At 40.8% G+C, this 20,742-nt stretch overlaps 1 protein-coding gene across 2 annotated transcripts in view; it reads right to left on the bottom strand.

Annotated features, from left to right (window-relative positions):
* Nucleotides 1-20,742, bottom strand: part of HSPA12A (heat shock protein family A (Hsp70) member 12A) — a 53,301-nt gene that overhangs the window by 12,201 nt on the left and 20,358 nt on the right. For both annotated transcript variants that reach the window (XM_054637390.2, XM_077182832.1), the window contains exons 5-8: nucleotides 18,781-18,967; nucleotides 17,842-17,946; nucleotides 15,882-15,998; nucleotides 836-1,007 (exon numbers count right to left, since the gene is read on the bottom strand). In XM_054637390.2, coding sequence (XP_054493365.1) covers nucleotides 836-1,007; nucleotides 15,882-15,998; nucleotides 17,842-17,946; nucleotides 18,781-18,967 — 581 coding nt within the window. The remainder of the gene's footprint in view (nucleotides 1-835; nucleotides 1,008-15,881; nucleotides 15,999-17,841; nucleotides 17,947-18,780; nucleotides 18,968-20,742) is intronic.

The following is a 20,742-nucleotide window of genomic DNA, read 5'->3' as shown; positions in this document are numbered from 1 at the left end:
AAAAAACTCTGGTGGTGAAGGATCTTCTGTCAAGTGACTTACAGTGCTCCAATCTGTCCCTCCCCTTCAAACAGTGACAGTAGCAACAGATCCCAACTCAATAAATCAGAAGTGCATTATCCAGTTGCTCCTCAACATGCAGATAAATTCATTGCTACATTCCAATGCCATGTGTCCCACTGAACACTGAAAGTCATTAATGGTATTTCATAAAGATGACATCAAAAAGCATCTGCCAATACTTGGGAACACCTCAGATTAATAATTTCATTGCAGATCCAGTTATTTAGCACTGCCTCAATAATGCAGATAATCAAACACATAACTGCTTCCAACAAATTAAATGAAAAAAATGATCCAACATGAAGTACTAACTTAAATTAAGGCAGAAAAATACTGGTGTGAAAATACTAAAAGACTCCCACAACATCCAAATAAAGGCAACACAAAGAAGCTACCTGCATGCTAAAATTCAAGTGTATATTTGGAAGAAATTGTTCCCTGTGAGGGGTGCCCAGAGAAGCTGCGGCTGCCCCATCCCTGGAAGTATCCAAGGCCAGATTGGAGCAACCTGGTCTAGTGGAAGGTGTCCCTGCCCATGGCAGAGAGTTGGAACTAGATGATTTTTGAGTTTCTTTCCAACCCAAATCATTCTGTGATGTCTGCTGGGTCAACATATAAACAAGTCTAACTACGGTAAGCAGCAAAACAGTTTTTAAAACAAACTGATGCCAGCCTGAAACATTTCAAGGGAACAAAGACAACAAGAAAAGGTGAGAAACCAGCCCTGGGGGACAAAGCAATGAGAATCTGCAAAGTGAATGAACAGAAGTACCCTGTGTAAATCCAGTTCCAATAGTGTCACTCGGGCTGTAGCCATTGACAGGTGCCCTACTACTCAGGTCTATCATCTGGTGCAGGCGCAGCTTTCGGCAGTAGATAGAGGCAGCCTCGGGCTCCAGGGCAATGATCAACTGCTCGGGGTTTTCAGGAGATGCCATTCCTGCCTGTGAGAGAGAAGGGGTCAGAGAAGTGGGGTGGGGAACCCTGCAGCCCAGCAGCCCCTCTCAGCACAAGGCTGTCCCCAGCCCCTGCAGAGCTCGCCCAGCACGGAGCTGCTGCCAGGGGGAAAGGTCTGCATCTGGGAACTGTCCTGCCCACACTGCACAGCACCACTGCACAGGCTGTAACAGGGAGGATTGCATGCACTTACCATGCTAAGTGGCTAACCGAGCACTTGTGTACATGACAGGTGGAGAAACGAAGGAAATCGGTCTGAAACCTGTTATAATTGGCCTAAAACCTGAACTCAATTCTAATTAACCTGTGAATCTGCCAGCTAATAGGGGCCCCAGCCTCCTTTCAGCCTCCTTTTGCCTCTCCTCGCCACAACAATATTTGAAGTACGTCTTTATGTCCCAGATATTCACAGTCCTTGCCAAAATGAGGTTCCTGCACTGTTTAACTGTATAGGAATATACAATACACTTTGCCAGCAATGCATCTTCTGTCTTACAACCAACATTTTCTATTCCAAAATGCTTTAAAGTACATTTGCTTTTATACCATCTTCGAAATGCTCAGTATATTCAAGGAGACAAAATACAACAGGGCAGGTTCCCTAAAATGTAATGAGAACAAACCTAAAAATAATACCACATTATAAAATCAGTGTTCGCCATTCTTTCTATTTTCTTACTGGATTTTCAGCCTTCAGACACAGATATTTTCAAAAAGCCACAAGTTCTTATGTAACTACATCACTCTCAGAACTGGGCTTAAATAAAAATATTCAAAGAACAGTTCTCAAAACTCAGTTTTAATTTCTTTTATCCGGTACTTCTGTCTACAAAATCAGACAACTTCCAACTCTTTCTGCCAACTTTTGGGTTACTTGCTATTACTCTTCAGTTAAGTGCTGAGCACTAAAGCTTGCTAGCAAACAAATGAAACAAAATTAACATTTTCCTGCTTCCACAGTCAGTCTTCCAGCCTTCAACTCACACACACACACACACACACACACACACACACACACACACTGTGGTGTCTCTAGAGCATCCCCAAAAGAAGGACTGGAAAGGACATGGAAAGTCTGCAGACTTGGACTGGAATTTGGCTTCTTTCATACAGCTGCATTGTGGGCTGTGGGAATTGCTGCCTCATTGACAACTGCAGCCAGAAACTCAAAGTAAAGTTGGTTTAAAAAGCAGTACCAGGATAAGACTTGAGACACAAAACTGTCCTTCATATTTACTGACTCTACCCTCTCCATCCTAATAAGTAACATAAACAGATTCTGAAAGAAAGCATCTACCTCACTATTGGTAACAAAAAAAAAGGCAAAACAACAACAACAAATAAGTTCTAAAATTAGTTAAGAGTTAAACTCTTAAATCATGGGTGCTCATTATTTTACAAGCACACCATGACTGGGATTATGGTCACTTTACAGCCTTTATTGCTGTTGAGCAAACCTTTCTGCTTCAGTTACATCCACTGGACTAAACAGCATGATCCAAAATTAGCCGAACTGTGTGGGAAGGAAAATACTGAACAAATACTACACAATTTTAAACCTTGCCAGCTCTGGGGCATTGTATCTAAAAGAATGTTTGCAACCAATGTTTGCAACTTTCAAACTTTGGAAAATTGATTTACATCAGCCAGAGTTACCCTAAAATGTATAAAAAGAGCATCAATTAGGCAGAGACTCTCCTGCCATCACATCACTTGTTTGTGAGCACGCTGGCAGAAGCAGCCCTGGAGCTGTAGTGGGGATGAAGATGTGCCTCAGGACAGACCAGTCCCTCCTGTGACCCATCTGGATGTTGTAGGCACAGGCAGGGCTGGTTTCATGCTGGCTCACTTCAACATCACTTATCTGCAGCTGAGCTTTTCCACACAGCAAGTTTTGGTTTGTTGCACTGGAAAGAGCAACATTCCAGATATGAATCAATACTTGGGTCCCTGACAAACAGATCTGATCTGCTAAAGAATTCCACAAATGTATGGTGTCTGCACACAAACTGTCTTTGCCTTTGGAGTTTTGCTAAAAGCCAAATCTGGATCTTGCTGCAGCTCTTAGGGCAGCACTTCCTGCTCTATCCAGTAAGGGCTTGGTGAACAAATAGCTCCTGACTACCCTGCTTCAGTTTTTACTTGTATTAAATCCATTACCATGTTGTGTGAGAGCTCTGAATCTGAGCAGTGAGTGGGATTTTTCACTATCTAACAATGTGGATGAACTCAAGAAAGAGAGCTCAGTCTGCTCCTTGTACTGGGCATGTGTCAGCAGCACAGACAATTCTTATTCTCAGGCTAACCTAAGCACTGAAGACAAAACTGTATTTTAGGGAAAAAATAGTTTGTTGCTAAAGATATCAAAATGCAAAGGCTACAACCTAAAGCATTTGCAGAGGTGACAAGAACTGAGTTGCACACACACAGAATGCACTGGTACTTCCTAACTGGAGGTGCTGGTGGGGAGAAGATTGTATTAATTGCCAAATCATCTGTTCTAGGGGGAATTTTAGTACAAACTCCCAAGACTGGTGCTGCTAAAAGCAAACAGTAAATCATTAACAATAACATTTGCTTCCTCCCCTCCTCCAGCAGCCTGTACCATGAACTTTTCACACTGCAGCCAGGAGAGGAAGGCAGTGACCTGCAGCGGATGGACTCGAGCTGTGCTCTCAGACCCTCCATGCACAGCAGATGCTATTCTTGCTCCTTTTTCTCCCTAGCTATGATTTTAACATACCCAAAATATCTCCTGAGGAAAACATGCAACACAGATGACAGTTTTTAACAGTTCAAAGCACAGCTGATCCTAACAGAACCTCATGAAGAAACTGCTGAGGTTTTTAGTTTAAAAGCTTTTCTTACAGAGTTGCAAGGGCCAGTTACAATGAAGAATATGTTGTTTCACATCATAAAAAGACCATACAGAGCATCTTCTACAGTGAAAGGTAAAAGGCATCCAACACATATTTTATATGTAGACACAGATATATGTACATATATACACACATATATATTTACATATAAAAATATATACATGTGTATGTAGCAATCAATATTTCACACCTCGTGTATACAGTATTTCTATTCAAACCATGAAAGAGAGCATATTACATATATATCTATACACCTATAAGACAGCACAGAGAAAATGGGAGAGGGGGAGATGATGAAACATGAGCACATAAATACTGCTGGGGAGGAATGGAGCAATGAGGTTGTTTTAATCCAAGCTCCAAGAGGAAGACTTAGGCAGTGCATCTGTCCCATCATTACGGCCAAGGGACAGATGGGAGAAAAATATTGAGCATGCAGAGAAAGAGGAGTGGAAACAGCAGGCAGCCAATATGAAGAAACAGTGATGCATTTGTTAAAATTATTAATTGCAGGCATTTGGGAATTTGCTGTATTTTGCACTTTCTGCTTTCTGTCTGCCTCGCTCTGTGTTCTTGCCCGCTGCTGCCCAAGCACTACTGTAATAAACACCAGGGATTCACAAGTTAACAGGCCTGAGCAGGGCAGATCTAAACAATGTCTCAATATTCAGCATTCTAGAGATCATCCTGGCAGTGGGACAGACACACCAATTTGCTTTTGCCCAGGGCAGCTAATAGCAGACTTTAGAACAGAGCAGTGTCTTGACTGCTAAGGACATTTTCTTGCTCCCGTAACACTCACTAGCAGTCATCACTTATGCAACATGAAGGAAGCAGAGAGCAATTTCCCCAAGAACACAAAAGTGGAAAACTCATCATGGGATTACAGAAATTATTTGAGCACAAAAAATTTCTTAAATTAATTTGCAAGATATTGCTGCATTTATACACCTGGAAGAAGCAAAGAACACTATGAAAAGAACTGCTCTAAAATTCAACTTTGCTCAGAGGCCTGAGGAGTAGAGGCAAGAGAACTCCCAGACCTCACTCCCTCCAGTAGCACAGGTCTGTGTGCTGGTGCCAATTCATTGCTGCTCATTTGCCAAGATGCATCATGGACAGCAAACTTCAAAGTACTTCAAAGTCTCACGTAGTGGAGCATAAATAATTTCACCATCCAGATGCAGGTGAATTCTCACCCTGGCCACCAGCTCTGTTTTCATAGCCAGAGAGGTGTCACCAGGAGAGAGCCACAGCTGACCACAACACGTTCCTGATTCCCTGAGCAGCATCAGCTGCCAGCTGTTGGAGTAATTCACCACTAGCAAATATGGAGGTCTGGACTGCAGCTCACTGCAGCAGTCTGAGCACTTCAAAGAACTGTTTCCACTTACTCCACATGCAGAATCACCATTGCTACAGATTAAAAGATGCTGCTTTTAAAACCCAGTCCCACATGCCACAGCACACAGAAAAAAAAAAAAAATCAATGACCTTTTATTTCTTTTTACTATTGTAACGTATATCACATTAAAGACAGCATTATAATAGAATATTCCATGTTGTCAGTCTTTTTAAGGTAGGCCTAGATGAAAATGTCCCATCTCTGAATGCTGCTGTAATTAGAACATCAGCATCTAGCTGCAGGACTCCACAGCCAGATAGAACAGATGTGTTCTTTATTTATTACACCACTGTGACCTCAAAAGAAGTGTAGGAAATCCACTGTGATTGACAAGGTACCTGTCCTATCCTTTCCTATTCCTATCCTTGCAAGTTATTGAAAGCAACAGGTGAAGTTTCTTCTTTTTATTTTGGGGTTTTTTTGGGATTTTTTTTGTTTTTCAGAAAGATACATCAGATATATTTTTATATGGGGAAAAAAAATAGCCTGACCATTCATTTGTACCACAAGGAACATGCCTTATAAGGAGTGCACCTGTTCTTTTGAGTTATAAAATTTATTAAAAGAACTGATTGGATGAATTCTACTTTTTTCCTGCTTTAATATATTTTGTAGTCATTTAAGACCTGATTCACTATTTCTGCAGGGCTGTAGGAACTGCATTCTCAATTAATAAAGCATTTCCAGATATAAAAATGTAGCACAAATAAAATAAACAGATAAACACAAAAAAAAGATAGAAAGAGCCAGCCTCATCACACAGTTGGAAGAACAAGGCACAGAGACTAAAAGGCTGTCCTAAGGTTGCACAGGAAGCCACAACAAGGTGGGAACACCCTCCACAACCCCAGAACTCCAGTGTCACAGCCAAATGCTACTCTTCCCCAACCAGCAAGGTTCCATGTCTGCCCATGGCACGGAGCACATGCAGAAGCTGCAGGAACAGCTTCATCCATCACCTCCACAGCCTTGGGTCCCACTCTCCTCTCCCACTTTGTCACCTCCACCAACTGCACTGCTTTAATCACTGCTGAAGCAATGCTGCAGACCAGACAAGTGCAATGATCCATTCTTCTGGTCAGTAGGAAAAACCTTTTAAACCTGTTTCACCCCATTTGTAAGCACCAGAGATAAAATTTAGAAGTTGGATCCCACGAAACAGCTCTGTAAAAACGATGGGGTTCATCAGGAAACAAAGCTCTAGAGGACAACATCATTCAGCCAAAACAAGAAAAGCTGAGAATTGACATCAATATTTTCCTATTTTCCAAGATACTTATCATAATTAGTAACAATAGGAAAGGCATGATTGCAAGTTAAGCACCGTGCAGGCTGCATGAAGAAAGTGTTGTGAGGCTGAATCAAGGCAACACAGAACAGCGGCTGGAAATTAAGTGCCTTGTGAAACTTCCAGTGTTTAAACTAATCAGTTCATTGTGTTAAGGGCTTCATGATAACACCATCCACTTAGTGCCTTGGGAAGTGAGCTCCTCTAATCCTCCTCCTTTTGCACTAGCTAGCACTTTCTCCAGTCCTGTGGCATCAGACTGGGATGTCACAAATAAACCACTGAGATCTAATTACGGAGGCAGAGCGTGCCAGGAAAGAAGATGAGCAACATGGGAAAAGACGCCCAGCATCATCCCAAAGAGGCACTGGAGGGGAAGCAGGGCTGGCAGGGAGTGCCACAAAGCTGCAGGAAAAGCACAGTGAATGCACTTTCACTGGATCCTCGGCCTGGAGAAGGTTTAAAAAAACGTTTGAAACTCACTACACCATCACATAGCCTGATGCTTTGCCCTTAGACTTCAGAGTGATGAGGAGTGCTGCAGTACAGGAAATATAGTGGGTAAATAGAATAGACTGAGGTCAGCCAGCCCAGTTAGCTCTGCCCACTTATCTCTTCAAAGACAGCTTCTTAAAATTGCTCAATAACCACAAGATAAACAGGATTTTCAAAGATTCCTCTTGGTGACCGCAGCAAAGAGGCTGGGTTTGCCAAAGGCAGGAGAAGAGCTGCTGGGTGCTTCCCTTCTTTCAAAATTATATACTCTGGATAGAAGAGCCTAGATGAAAACTGAATATTGACTTTTTTAAAAAAATCCAATCAACAATGTTTGGGTGGCAGTTGATCCTGCAAAGATCTGACATCTGCAATGTCAAAGGCATTTTTTGCTTCACAGAAACAAGAGCATTTTGCTTTCCCTTAACACTCACTACACCTACATGCATATACCTAACAGATATATATGAATGCAAACATTTTCACACTATTACTGCTGGCTGAACTAAAATCAGGCTTGTGGCACAGGCTGTCCTTCGTCCTAGCCTGATCAGGTGTCACTGATACTTTGCATTTCACAAGTGAGAACATTGTGGAAATTGTCACAGCTGCAGAATTCTTTCAGTGTCAGCTTCCCCATCTGTACAGCTCAGGGAGAGGACAAAGATACTCATCCTCTGTGAGAAAACTGCTTGAGAAAGCATAAAGGCCATCTCAGGCCATGGTAAAATAGTAGTAACTTCATTTTGTAGACAAGAGGAACACAAGCTATAGAAGATGAAAAAGCCACTAATGGAGGGGCACAAAGTGGAAGCTAAGAGACCCCTGTAATAGTTTTCGTTTATTCACTTCACACAAATATAAGTGATGAAATAACATGCAAGGCATAAAAGGATGAAATCCAAAGTAAAAATCAGGCTTTAAACCTTCTTTGGGATTTTGGGTTTATCCTGAGAGGGCTCTTTTGGGGTCTGAGACATTTTCCCTTCTGCCATGAGGAAGTAGATGCTGTCACCATATATTTATACACTATTTCTCTGCTTTTAAAATACCAGGGTGCAGGCTTGGCAGTGCTTTCTGAATTCCCAGGGCTTGCCCATACCAGAAGCCTGTATAAAGGAACTTAACCCACAGAAAATTCACAACCTTCCCACAGTTCTCACCTGGGCCAAACCCACTGCTGCTCCCACTCAAGCAGGGAACTCACAAGCTGGGAACTCCTGTGAGGGGTTTTTGGGTGACATCCTCCCATCTGCAGCCAATCAGGACAGATGGCAATAAGGTCCCTCACACTGGCATCTGTACAGCTGGTTTGGTGACCATCACTGGACACCATAGAAAATTAATTCCAATTAATAGTTACACTACTTCCCCTTTATAGATGTGCATGACCACGTATGCTGAAGGACCAAGAGGTTTAGGTTAGCATTTTACTTACAGTTAAAACTAGTTTTAATGTGAAAGAAACTCTTGTAGGCCAAGGAGCAATTGAGCAGCTGCCTGCAGCTCTCTAAGGGCAGGTCCAAAGCAGAACACATTTTTTCTCAGTCTTGCCAGGAGATACAAGGAGGGACAAAAGCCACATACTGCAGCTTGTGAGCTCCAAACTGGGTGCTAAAACCCCTTTTTTACTAAGATGGTGATGCAGCACATGAACAGCTGCTCAGAAAGCCACCTCTGTCCTTGGAGAGCTTTAAAGCTTGACTCAATAAAGCCGCTGCTGACCCGGTGCAGCAATAACCCTGCTTCCCCTGGAAGGTCAGGCTAGATGATCTCCAACCAACACTCCCACTCAATGCCTCCATGACTAAAATGCTGCAGGTATCCTGCACTGAGAAAGGCCAGAACTGCAGGAAGGAATCTTTCCCAAAGGCTAAGGACCTTCACACGTTTTCTCCCCTTGTCTTTGTGACTCTGGTGTCAAATCCTTGTGTGCATCAGTGAGAGGGAGCCCATGGTGTCTGACAGGCTGACAGCAGGACCAGACTCACTGCTGCAGCTGTTGAGGTCCTCACAGGTTTCTGTATGGATTGTAATAAGAACTTTTGTTCAAGTGTCTTGGAATCAAAAGGAAACATTTATCACAGCATATTTTTTTTATTTTTAAAGCTAAAAATATATAGAGCACAACAGCCTCAAGCAGTACTGTAATCCTAAACATCAGCCATGAGCCACATGAAAAAGTGATGCAACATAAGGAAAGCAATTGGTTCAATGCATCAGGGATGCACAAGTTGAGTTTACAACACTAACACAATCTGCACTCAAAAAAATTACCTGCCTCAGACCAGTGTCTTGTCAGAGAAGGAAATTCAGTTCCTAACTCATTAATTCATTAGTTGTAGAGGTAAAAATGGTCTTTATGCTTCTACATAAAATTTTGTAAATTACTAAGAACAAATTTTGTGAAACTACCCACTAATGAAAAAGCATCAACTTCTGAGTACCCAAATCAATATTAAGTTTTACAGTGGAGCTGTTGCTGAAGTTTGCTGGAATGAGGGGTGCTCAGGCTCTGAATAATCACCCTGGCTGGCTGTGCATGCACATACCTGATCATGCTACTTAGCAAGTCACTTTGGGCCACAGCAGAATCCATTTGATATTTCACCTCTGTCTGCTAACCTGTCAGTAAAGCTATTCCTGTGGCAAGAAATAACATGTTACATTTCTCCCCCTTAATGGCTGCCTAGAAACTATGGCATTATCTCATTGTGAAAAGAAACAAATGGGGCACCTGGAACCATAATGAAGTGTGACTTTTATTTTCAGAACACTAAAAATAATGAATGTGTGGAGCTGCACTGGCTGCAGGCAGAGCTGCTGCATTTGTGTGGCCACTGATTAGATGAACCAGTTTGTTACAGACAGCTAGGCTGTCTGATTGAGATAAATGCCTGTTCTGAGCACAGCCAGACTGCCTCAATTTATTTTTCTGGTGTTGCTATTACCCAGCTAAGGGTACAAATTGCTTTACCTGAGCATTTCTATACTTCGTATTTTATACATTACTTTTATTATCTATTCTTTTATTTTCAACCTGAGCTTGGAATTCTTTGGAACTGTAGAGACTGGCTCTATTAGTAAAATTTATCAGGTCTTTTGGATTTTGTATTACAATTTCCCCTTTTTAATTTATAACACCATTTTTTTTTCTTTTAGGAAGAAAGATGGAACATAAGTCAGGAAATATCTGAATTATGACCACTGGCTACCAATCATGAAGCAGCACTTTTGTTTACAATTCATGCAGAATGTTCTGGAGCTTACCTGTGCCTATTTGACAAAAATCTTTTATTAACTGCTCATAAAAAAAGATAATTTCTTGCTACACACAGGCCAGGCAGAAGATTTCTGCCTCATGAGAGAGAAAAGGATTTCTTGTATTTGTGAGACATGAAAGAATACCAATAATTACAGCAAACCTTACTTAGGACATCAGATCCAGTGTATCACATTTTGGTCTCAGAAGCAATCCCAGACACAATTTTCCAAGGAGAAGAATCTTGGATCATTTTTTAGGTAAGGAATAACCACAAGAGACTGAAATCACCAACATTTTTCTTTGCACAAATTGCATGTCTTATTGCCCCCTCAAAAAGTTTCTCAGCTATTGGGAGCACAAATAAATCCAAATTAGCACTACTAAAGCTGAGTTACATACTGCTGGATGATACCAAGTAGAAGTCATGGTTCTTGCTAAGTTGCATGGGACCACAGTGGCATTTGGTCCATTTTTCTCCAGGGTGATCCTGCTGCAGCTCCTTCCCAAGGGACTCTTGTCACAGATCACATTTGGGCAGTAACTGAAAGCTGAGCTCCAAGTGGCATCACCAAGAATTTTTTGCTGCATTACATTATATCCCCCAAGGTGCAGGAGAACATTACTTGCAAGTTTGATGAGTAGGGTGCATTAGAAAAATGAAGCCATTAAATTCTCATAAGCTTTTCAATTTTTAATGTTATAAAACTCTAGAAATGCTTTTTGTACCCAGGGCATGCACCAGTTACCACAACAGCAAAGCCTGGCTCTTCCTATTCAAGTCTAGTCTCTTCCTAATGTCTCAGGCTCTCTCCTTCCCTTTATTTAGAACCATCCTCATTGTGGGTCCTCATGGCTCAGGCTGATTTTAATAAAAAGACACAAGTGGCCCTCACTGGCAAGGACCTGCACTGAGAAAAATGCCTTCTTGCTATTTTCTGTAAGATGCATCTTGTTCTGTACCTTGGGCTTTCTCATTTTGCCTTAATATTTTTCACTACAGTTCCAATTTCAGCTCATATTTCTTTTCTTTGTAACTGAATATTGGCATCTAAGATGTCTCTTAGACCAATCTATTGACCCTTTGTATGAATTTATTATAATCAAACCCATTAGTTTCAGACCCTATCCACATTGAGTTACATTTGTGGGTTTCTATCACTCCCTAATGATTGTAGTTTGCAGCCTTTCAGACCATTATTTTCTTTTTGGCCTGGTAAATGCCACCCAGCCCAGCCTTTCCACCAGGCAGAATGAAGATTCTATTTTTTGGCTATTTCTGTTGCTTTCAGTCAATTTTTAAGAACCTGAGAAGTGTGTTTCAAAACTTTGTATAAAAGAAAGGCACAAATTGACTCTGACAGAAAATGCTATTAAAACCTCTTGTTTTACTTGTTTAGCAGAAGAAAAGACTCCAAATGCTCCAACTTGTGCCACAGAAGTGGACAAACAGAAATGTACAGAACTGCAGATGTCTTTGCCTTCCTGTGAACCTGGCTGAGGAACTCAAATGTATGAGCAGAGATCAATTAGTACCCATTTTCCTATTTTCTGTAATCTTCACCCCTCAATTAGTTATCATTTCCTAATTAAGCATAGCTATAAGATGCAGAATTTTCCCCAACATCACTCGAGAAACAATTTAATCCTCATAATTAAAAATATCTTAATACCACGAAAGTGAAATCAGAGACTCAACAGACCCCCACAAGCTACAAATAATCAGGATGGTTGATGTATTAACACATTTCTGCCTCATCTGCTTCACTAACAAGTACTGTTTCAGGAAAATAACCAGCTTCCCAGTGCTGCTTACACCTTCTTAGGCACTTTATAGCAGAAGCCTGACAACTGTCCCTACACAAATAAATTTTAGTTACATGTATTTTATGTGCAGAACAGACTTATGAGGGAGTAAGAGTAGCTTCACAAATTTCAATCTGGTTAAGCCTCCCAAGCCATCTTTTAAAAATCAAATATACTTCATGTCACGTTTTTATTAGCAAGGAATTTCTTGTGCTGTCACATTATTCTCTTGCCACGTTTGTTTATTTTTCTCTGAAGGTTTCTCCAGAGTAAAGCAATATTGATCAATGTAATGTCATTGACCCCAGAACACAATGTGTTAAATAATTCTCATTGTGCACATTCCATGACAAAACTGATGTGAAAACAATAACAAATGTTCAGCATAGGAGCTGGTTAAATAAAGCCTCTGGAATTTAGGCTCACGTGCTTTAATCCTACAACCTAGACTGCCTCTCTTTTTGTTTATATGAGCTTACCATGCAAATGATTTTATTTGCTATTTGTAATTGAAAAAATAAATGTACTTCAGAGCTCTAGAACTCTATTTCAAAACTCAAGAGTTCATATTAAAAAGAAAAGAACCCTCAGTACCCCAGACTAGACCACCTGACTGATGTTTGAAAGCCCAGACAGTATTTTGGGCAAGCTTATGAAAATGCATCAGCCTCCCTGCTCTTTTGCCCTGCCCCCTAAGTGCATTTGTTATGCCATGTTTTACTTTCTTATCTCACAGCTTCTGCATTCACATATCCCTGCCACACTCCAAACTCTTCCTTAAGGCTTCATTCCTATTAGCATGTTCAAGGAATTCCAGCCTGCAGATTCTGTTCTGCACTTCCTGTGCCCAAAGAGTGCGAAGCAGAACAACAGACACAGAAACAAGAAAAGTTGATGCTATCTATGACGTCTTATATTCTACCAGTGGGGAGAATGGCAAATATGACTATAAACCCTGAAAGCCATTCCTAAGGATGTGGTGAACACTGATGCAATGCACACTAATCCCTGCAGACATGTTTTGGGAAAGGAAACTTAAAGCTAAGTGAGTCCTACAGAGTTAACACTTGCCACAGAGCTCTCTCCAGTTCTGACCAGACCTCAGCACGTGTCCCAGAGCCTCAGAGCCATCTCTGGACAGATGGGAATGAAACATGAGGCACAGGGAAAAGCATCTGTGAACTGTCATTCAGGAATAAAGTCATTTTGATTCAGCAACATGATTTGTAAAGACATGCAACTCTCTACAGCCTGCCAGACTGAGTCCCTCAGAAGCACCCAGAGAGAACAAACAAATACCTGCTTCAAAGAGGTAGTAACTCAGCTATAAAAATTGTTAAGGATACAAAAAGCACAAAAGATACATACAGATAGGGCAGGCAGAGTAACAGCAAGAAGCAATGAGGAGTCGTTTTCTCATGTAAGTGGGTTAATCACAGTCAAGTTTTTGTAGGCATGAAAAAACCCAGCATCTTAAAAAGAGTTTCAGAAGAGGAAAATAAGTAAGCAAAGCAGATGTTCATGCAGCTTATGTCTGAGATGACACAGATGGAGTCAAATGTGGGCTGATCCCCTGTTAAATGCAAGGCTACAAAACTCTTTTGGGGCAGCACTCTGAGGAGATACAAACCAGGCCAGACTACAGCTGCTGAAGCCAAGGAAATGATGTTGCAATAACCAAGATGCAAAATCACTGACAGCTTGGATGAAAGCTCAGCAGTGTGCAAAGACAGGAAAAGTTGTCATGCAGACAGACTTAGCAGGATTTTGATAGGCTGGATGGAAAGAGAGAGGAAGAGCTGTGAGCTGAAGGGAACAAGCAGAGAGATTACTCATTCAGTGAGGAAGCAGCACAGCAGCTGCAAGGGGACAATGTAGGAGCCCTTGGGCAGATGAGGAGTTCCAGGTTAGCAAGGTTTTGTTAAGGCAAAGCAGAGATGAGGGGACATCAGAGGTGCACTGAGATCACAGGTTGGTCACAAGCTGATGGGTGTTGGGCACAGAAGCAGATTTCCAACCCTTAACTTTATTAATTCCATTAGCTTTGCCTGGAGAACTCCTTAACCATTCCAGAAAGGCTGGAGCCTTTACACTGTGAGCCAGTGACTGAAGCTGTTTCAGTACTTCACTTCTCTTGGAGCTACCTCAGTTGACACAGATTGCTCAGCAGATTTCCACAGCTCATTAATATTTTCTGCAAGTTAACTCTCAGCTCAGACTGGCTGTACTTCAGTGTGTCTCCTGCTACAAGGTTTCTACCACTGCCTTTTCACACTCCTCTCTACATGATGCCCCTCATTTTCAAGATGCTTCCATCTTCCAGGAGCTAACAACAAGAGCTGCAACTTCTGATCCATCCATGAGGAACATTTGGATGCAGCAACAGGAATCAGGAAGACTGAATGGAGATTCAGAATTCTGTTTTCTGCATCTGTTTCTTCATCCCCACTGCTTTGAAAAAATCCAGCCATGTGTCAAGTTAACATGAATTACTTCCCTAAACTCAAGTTTTCCTGCAGTGGATCACACACCCCGAGTTAAAAGCCTTGTCAGCCCTTGCTGTTTGTCAAGCTGGCCCATAGAAGTACACAACCACAGACACAACCACAGACACAGACACTAATTAACAACATTCCATTGTGCCACAAATGGGAAATGCCAAGAGATCTACCTGCACCCTGCCCTGCTCCTTGCACAGCTCCCACTTCACGAGCACACATGCACACAGACAGCAGGCAGACAACAATATACAGAGAGAATGAATGGGTCTCTAGTGTTTCAGATTTACCTACAACCGTGTCCTTCCATCAGAACTTTAAGAGTGTTTTGCTTCTGGCACTAGCATTAGCAATCCCACAATACAGACTGTTAAGAAAAACGTTGCTCAACATTAGAGATAGTTAGAAACAGAGTTAGAAAAATCTGGGTGCTTCCCAGGAGCACTCTGCAAATTACTCATGAACTAGAAGATATTTTAGAAACTGTGCATTGCATAGCCGCTGCCAATGGGTTACACAAGTCTCTGACCAAAAATCAAGAAGAAAAAAACAACAAGCTAAAAATGAATATCCTGGTGAAAAGAAGAATGTGTACATCTCATGTATTAGAGACACAAACTGCATTTGAAATAAAGGACATGCATATGGAAAGTGCAAATATCTGAGGGGCGGTTGGGGGGAAAGAATTAAATGCAGATAAAACTCTTGCTGGTGAAAATAACATTTGAATTTAATTTTATATCCAGACTATCCAGTTCACAGTCCTTTCATTCCTACTGTGGGAAAATGGGAACTGGAAAAAAGTCCCACCAAGGAGGCTCTTTTCTCTCCCTCCTTTTTCCTTCCTTTTTTTTTAAACGTTAAAAGTCTGTGATGACCTAAAGAAAGTAACAAAACAAAACTGTGTCCAATATTTTAAACTCAACTTTCCCTAGGGTCTCAAAACTGCATCTGTTCCACGTGCACTGAATTCAGCAGGAATTCTTTGTCCAAGATGACTAAAATATCAGAGTCTGCAGCGAGGGACACCAATATATAAAATAAATAGTAAGAAAAAGACATTTAAGAGGTGAATACATACAACCTACAGCTACTGCCTGGTAGAGCTAATTCCTCTTTCAACGTTTCTAGACTGTACTTATACTAAATTGCCCCAAATACATTTTATCATTTAGCTTATAAACTAGGCCTTTAAAGGGGCATTCCTGCATTCAGCCTGTAACATTACCTTGTAGGCAGCTTGTCTCATAAACTGCTTTGCAGGCTGCTTCCAAATAGCAGGCACTGTAATGACCCATCTTACTTCAGTGTTTTCAAAGTCCGAGCCTCCTTGGTCACTGAGCTCCTAAAAAAGGGAAAGAAAAAAAAGAAAAAAGGAAAGAAAATAGAGGTGAATGTAAAATGATGGGTGTCTCCAGGAAAACATTCTTTTCTGCTGGCTCTGATAACAGTAACACTCTTTTCAATTTTTTTCCTGCTACATCCATGCTACAAATCAGAATTATTTCCAACCTGCCAAGAATGCTTTACTGTGCCAAAAGGTGGGAATAAGGTTGAAGCTTTCTCAAGGAGACCTATAGAAAAGTTTAGTGCTCAAAATAAAGCAGAAAAGTTGGCTTTTGCAAAAGCAGCAATTTACAGAATATTACAGCATATTTATGTACATCTTTAGCCATGATGTGGGATTTGCTGTTAGCCTGAAGAATTCACGCTTACATCTTGATTAATACACAGAAAAATATTTGGGGTATCACTGATGAGCATTTATGGTTTACAATCTGGATTTTTCAATGACTTCTTTATACACCACTTACCTTTAAATCAAACTTTTATAATGCAGTTAACAAGGGGAAGTTACAGTTAACCCCTCTAAAAAAATGAGTGATTGGTCCTTCAAAATTTTGCTTTAAGCAAACATTCGAGACTAGTTTAGTACTTTTATTGTCCTTTTTCTTCTCCCCTTAAAAAAGAGGGAAGTCTGTACTGCATTTGCAAATTAGGTGATATACTGACATGTTTTGGGCAAGGTTCCAAGTAAAATGTCATTACCATATGTCCTATCTAAATCTCCATCCAAACAGAGAAAGGTTCAGAAAGGTGGACAACAGGCCTTTAGAATGTAAAAAAAAATATGTTTCTGCATGTGCTGAGCCAAGGTGTTGTGTTTGTTTAGCTATGCTGCAGTTCAAAAATCCATGCTGGGAAAAGTAGCACCTTTATACTGCACAGGGCACCACAGACAGCCACAGCACAGGGCAAAGTAACAGCTCACTTACATGGCATGTCTAATTAGTTCCAGGATTCACTCACAAATGCCAGGGATTTAGTTATTAACATCAGGAAAAGGATGTAGCCCTGAGCAGGCGGCACAGCAAATATATGGGATTTTATCCAGCATTCATATTTGCTAAAAATGTCCCCAGTCTACACACAGGTCCAAGTCTGTGACTCCACAACCAGCCCCAGAAATGTACAGTTAAAAATGTCCCTGACAAGATGAGGCATTTGAGCTGTAGTGGCAGGATTGTTTCTCTGCAGCCATAAGGAACAGACTGGGATCTCAGAAAAAATAAATTAAACCCATTCAAAAAAGTAGGTTAGCTCTAAACCACAAGGCTATTTTAAACAACACTTGCTTGGATGAATACTCTGATTTGACCCAAGAATTGCTCTGCTCACACTGACATTATAGTGGCATGTTGGAAGCCAATGTTTACTTAAGTCACAATTGACTATTTACACGAGATTTAACATCTCAAAACCTGTTTACTGGGGACATGTATTCCATTGGAGAATAAGGAAAACAATCTTGTGATCCAAGAAGACTGCAACAAATGAGCACTGCAACATTTCAAATCAGATATGGAAAATAATAAGCTTTTAAACTTTCTTGTCAAATGTACCTTTTTTTTTCCCATTAGAAAATACCTAAGCCAGTAAAAAGCTATTCAGAACTCTGCATCACAGGGATGCTATTAGTGAATCAAGCTTGACCTGTGCAAGGGGAAATTACTTCAGGCTATTGTGAGCTCTCCAGAGTCCACAGCCTGCCCAGGGTTTCTACACCTGCCTTGCTTTGTTTACATCAAACACAACTTAGGTCGAAGCTTGGCAAGGCTAAAAATATTAAGCTCATATTTATACTAGTTATAAATACAGAAAATCTTGATAAGGAAGCATTACCCCACCTTTAATGCCTGTTCCTTAAAGAACTGCAGAGCATAAGCAAATATCTCAAGTGCTTTGACTTTTTTGCCATTTGCTGCTGTCAGGTCTGTCTCCATGGTAAGATTCTGCATGAAAGAAAATAACTGGAAGTTATTAAAAGAAAAAAGCAAACATCAAATTAATTCCCACTGCTTGAGGACAGTGAACTCTTCATTATTCACCTGATTAGGAAAAAGTGACAAAACTATTCTGAAGAGGATTTAACTCATCACTTGAATTTCCTGGATCATGACACTTTGCTGCTTATTTTAGACTTTGTTTTTAAACACTTACCATGCCTACAGATAACTGTAGGCAGAGAAAGAAATGTGGACTAAATATTAAACAACTGCAATAGATACATCTGTAAATAACTGCAATAAAGTTTCAGATGCAAGAAACTTAATCCAAGTTAAAAGTACAGATTTTTGGTTTTCCACCAACAGATGAAACCAGAAAGCACCTCAAAACAGAAAGTACTGGCCAATTCCCAAAGCTCTAAAATGGATTAAAGACAAAAACACAATCAGTAGGAATAATGTCAAATTAACAGCCCCACTGGCACTTGCAGTTCTGGCAATGAATTCTGGGTGAATTTTCTTGGCTGCTCTAGAGCTCAGTCTGGCTCTTATATCCCATTCCTGCTGACCAGATTTATTGAACAAACCAACCTTATGCAGACAGGACATGAAGATCTAAGCAAAGCAGATACTGAACTTTAAAGATCTGCAAGGAAGGCTGGCAAGATACAGCTGCCAAATGCAGTGAGAAACAAAAGGCATCATAAAGCTAACTGAAGAGTTTAATTTACTCAATTTTACTCTCCAAACGCAGAGATGCTTCACTTCCAGTTGACAAAAATTTAGTCATGTTCAGAGGAAAACAACTCGAGTAGCAAACACAGTTTTGGTGTTACTTACACCAGTGGTATGCAGCTTCATCTTGAACTTTTCAAAATACAACCAGTGCTTTGATTCAGTGGGATCCAAGTCATGGTAGAAGTCTCTTGCTGCATAGCCAAAGCTATGGAACTTTCTCTCTGGTGTGAGGAGGATTGTGGTCGGGGTCTTCTGGTTGGAAACACCTGGATCTCCACCTTCCCATCGCCTGGCCAAAAAGTGAAACAGCTCCAGTAAGTGATGCTCAGGGTCAGAGCAGCAGGAACAAACACGTGTATCATGAGAAAAAGCTATGTGGTGGCAAATTACACAGATTGCTTTTCCCTTCAAAGATAGTAATTTCAAACCTTACCATACCAAAAGCAAGTGGGTTTATTTCCACCTAAGAAAAAAGGAGTGCAATTTTCATTTCAGGTAATTCAACACATTTTTGTGGTTATGTATAATTCTTAAGGACACATCACACTCAGATAAGAACACAGGTTTCCTGAAGTAAGCCATACACAATTAAGGAAACCGTTTTGTACTTAAAATTTCTACCTAAGCCAACACATGTAATATATATTATAGAGGAAAAAAATAATCAGTAATTATCCAAGAACACTACTAATAAAACCCCAAATATGGCCCTTCCAATTGTGATTCAGACTTCATGAATGGTTACTTGCAAGGGATACTTTTCCCATTTTGAATTAGGGACCTCCTTAAGTCATCTAACATCACCAGGGGGAGGTTGAGTAAATCCTCATTTCTGTTCCAGAACATTCCCTGAAACAAGACAAGCCAGTTCAACCAACATCTGATCATGTGCTTCATTTCCTAGACACCTGAAACTCTGAAGGCATCCATGCCTGCAGATGCTGAGCTCTCTGCACTTCACTTTCTACTCATGCAAAGCTGATGGATTTTGTGTTTCAAATACCCAAAATGCTGTACAAGTTTCAAACTGTCAAAAATGAAGCAGACTTCCCCAACCTCCAAGAATGCTAAAGGCACCAAAATATTTCTGTCACTACTGGTGAATAAAACAATCCTACCTCATCAAGATTGTGAAGGTATTTTTAGGGGATACCCATGAAAGTATTAAGGCAAAGGTAAACTCAAAGCTGCTTTCACAGAACGGATAAGGAAATAAATAAGGAAATAAATAAGAATACTGAATATGGGAACACCCAGCAGCAGGAACTGAAGGGGGGCATGGCAGGACAAAAAGGTCAGACAGTAGAAAGTTGTAAAAACAGCTGTGAGCATTCCTTCTCCATCCCAAAAAAAAGGCAGAATGGAAGAAACTCACATTACTGTTCCTCCCCCCACCATATACAAGTACTTTCTGTATGAGAAACAAACATTTACCAGAAAACATTTTCTTAAAAAGGCATCAGTGGAAAATCTGTTTATACTCTCAGACATAATCATAACACAGCTCAAACAGGAGCCAAGTTAAGATCACACAGGCAACTGCATTCATTATTAAACTACACGTCAATTGCTTTTTCTAAAGATAGCAAAACGTACTTTCAGAACATACTCCTGCCAAAGCCCTCATTCTGAAGCACAAAAAGTCTGCCTTGCTCTGTGGTAGCTGTTTATGTGACATAGGAAGAGTATGTAGAAAAAATAATTCCCGTTTCACTCAGAAACAGTTGAATCCATTGAACATTAATTGACCTCCAGACCAAGGCAGAAACTGACATGGCAAACTGCAATCCAAGGGGTTGCTACTTGGCAAAGTAACAAGGAATGGGATCTTCTGAAGGGCTGGGACCCCTTCACATCATTCAACTGGATCAAACTGAGCAAAATCTCTCTTTTTAGCTCAAGCAGCAGAGAACAATACATCAGAACTTCTCTCAGTGCAGAGGACACTTCCACTGCCCTGAAAGCAGAAACAGCATGATGAGGAGTGGAATGATTTCCACATTCATCCACTTGAAAAAACTTCCCTGAATCTGCCCAGTTCCGCTGCTCAGCCCCTGAGCCGTG

This window comes from Agelaius phoeniceus, chromosome 9 (assembly GCF_051311805.1).
Source record: "Agelaius phoeniceus isolate bAgePho1 chromosome 9, bAgePho1.hap1, whole genome shotgun sequence".
NCBI classification, from domain to species: Eukaryota; Metazoa; Chordata; class Aves; order Passeriformes; family Icteridae; genus Agelaius; species Agelaius phoeniceus.
Note: the sequence above shows the minus strand (reverse complement) of the source record. Positions and strands in the feature narration are given on the sequence as shown.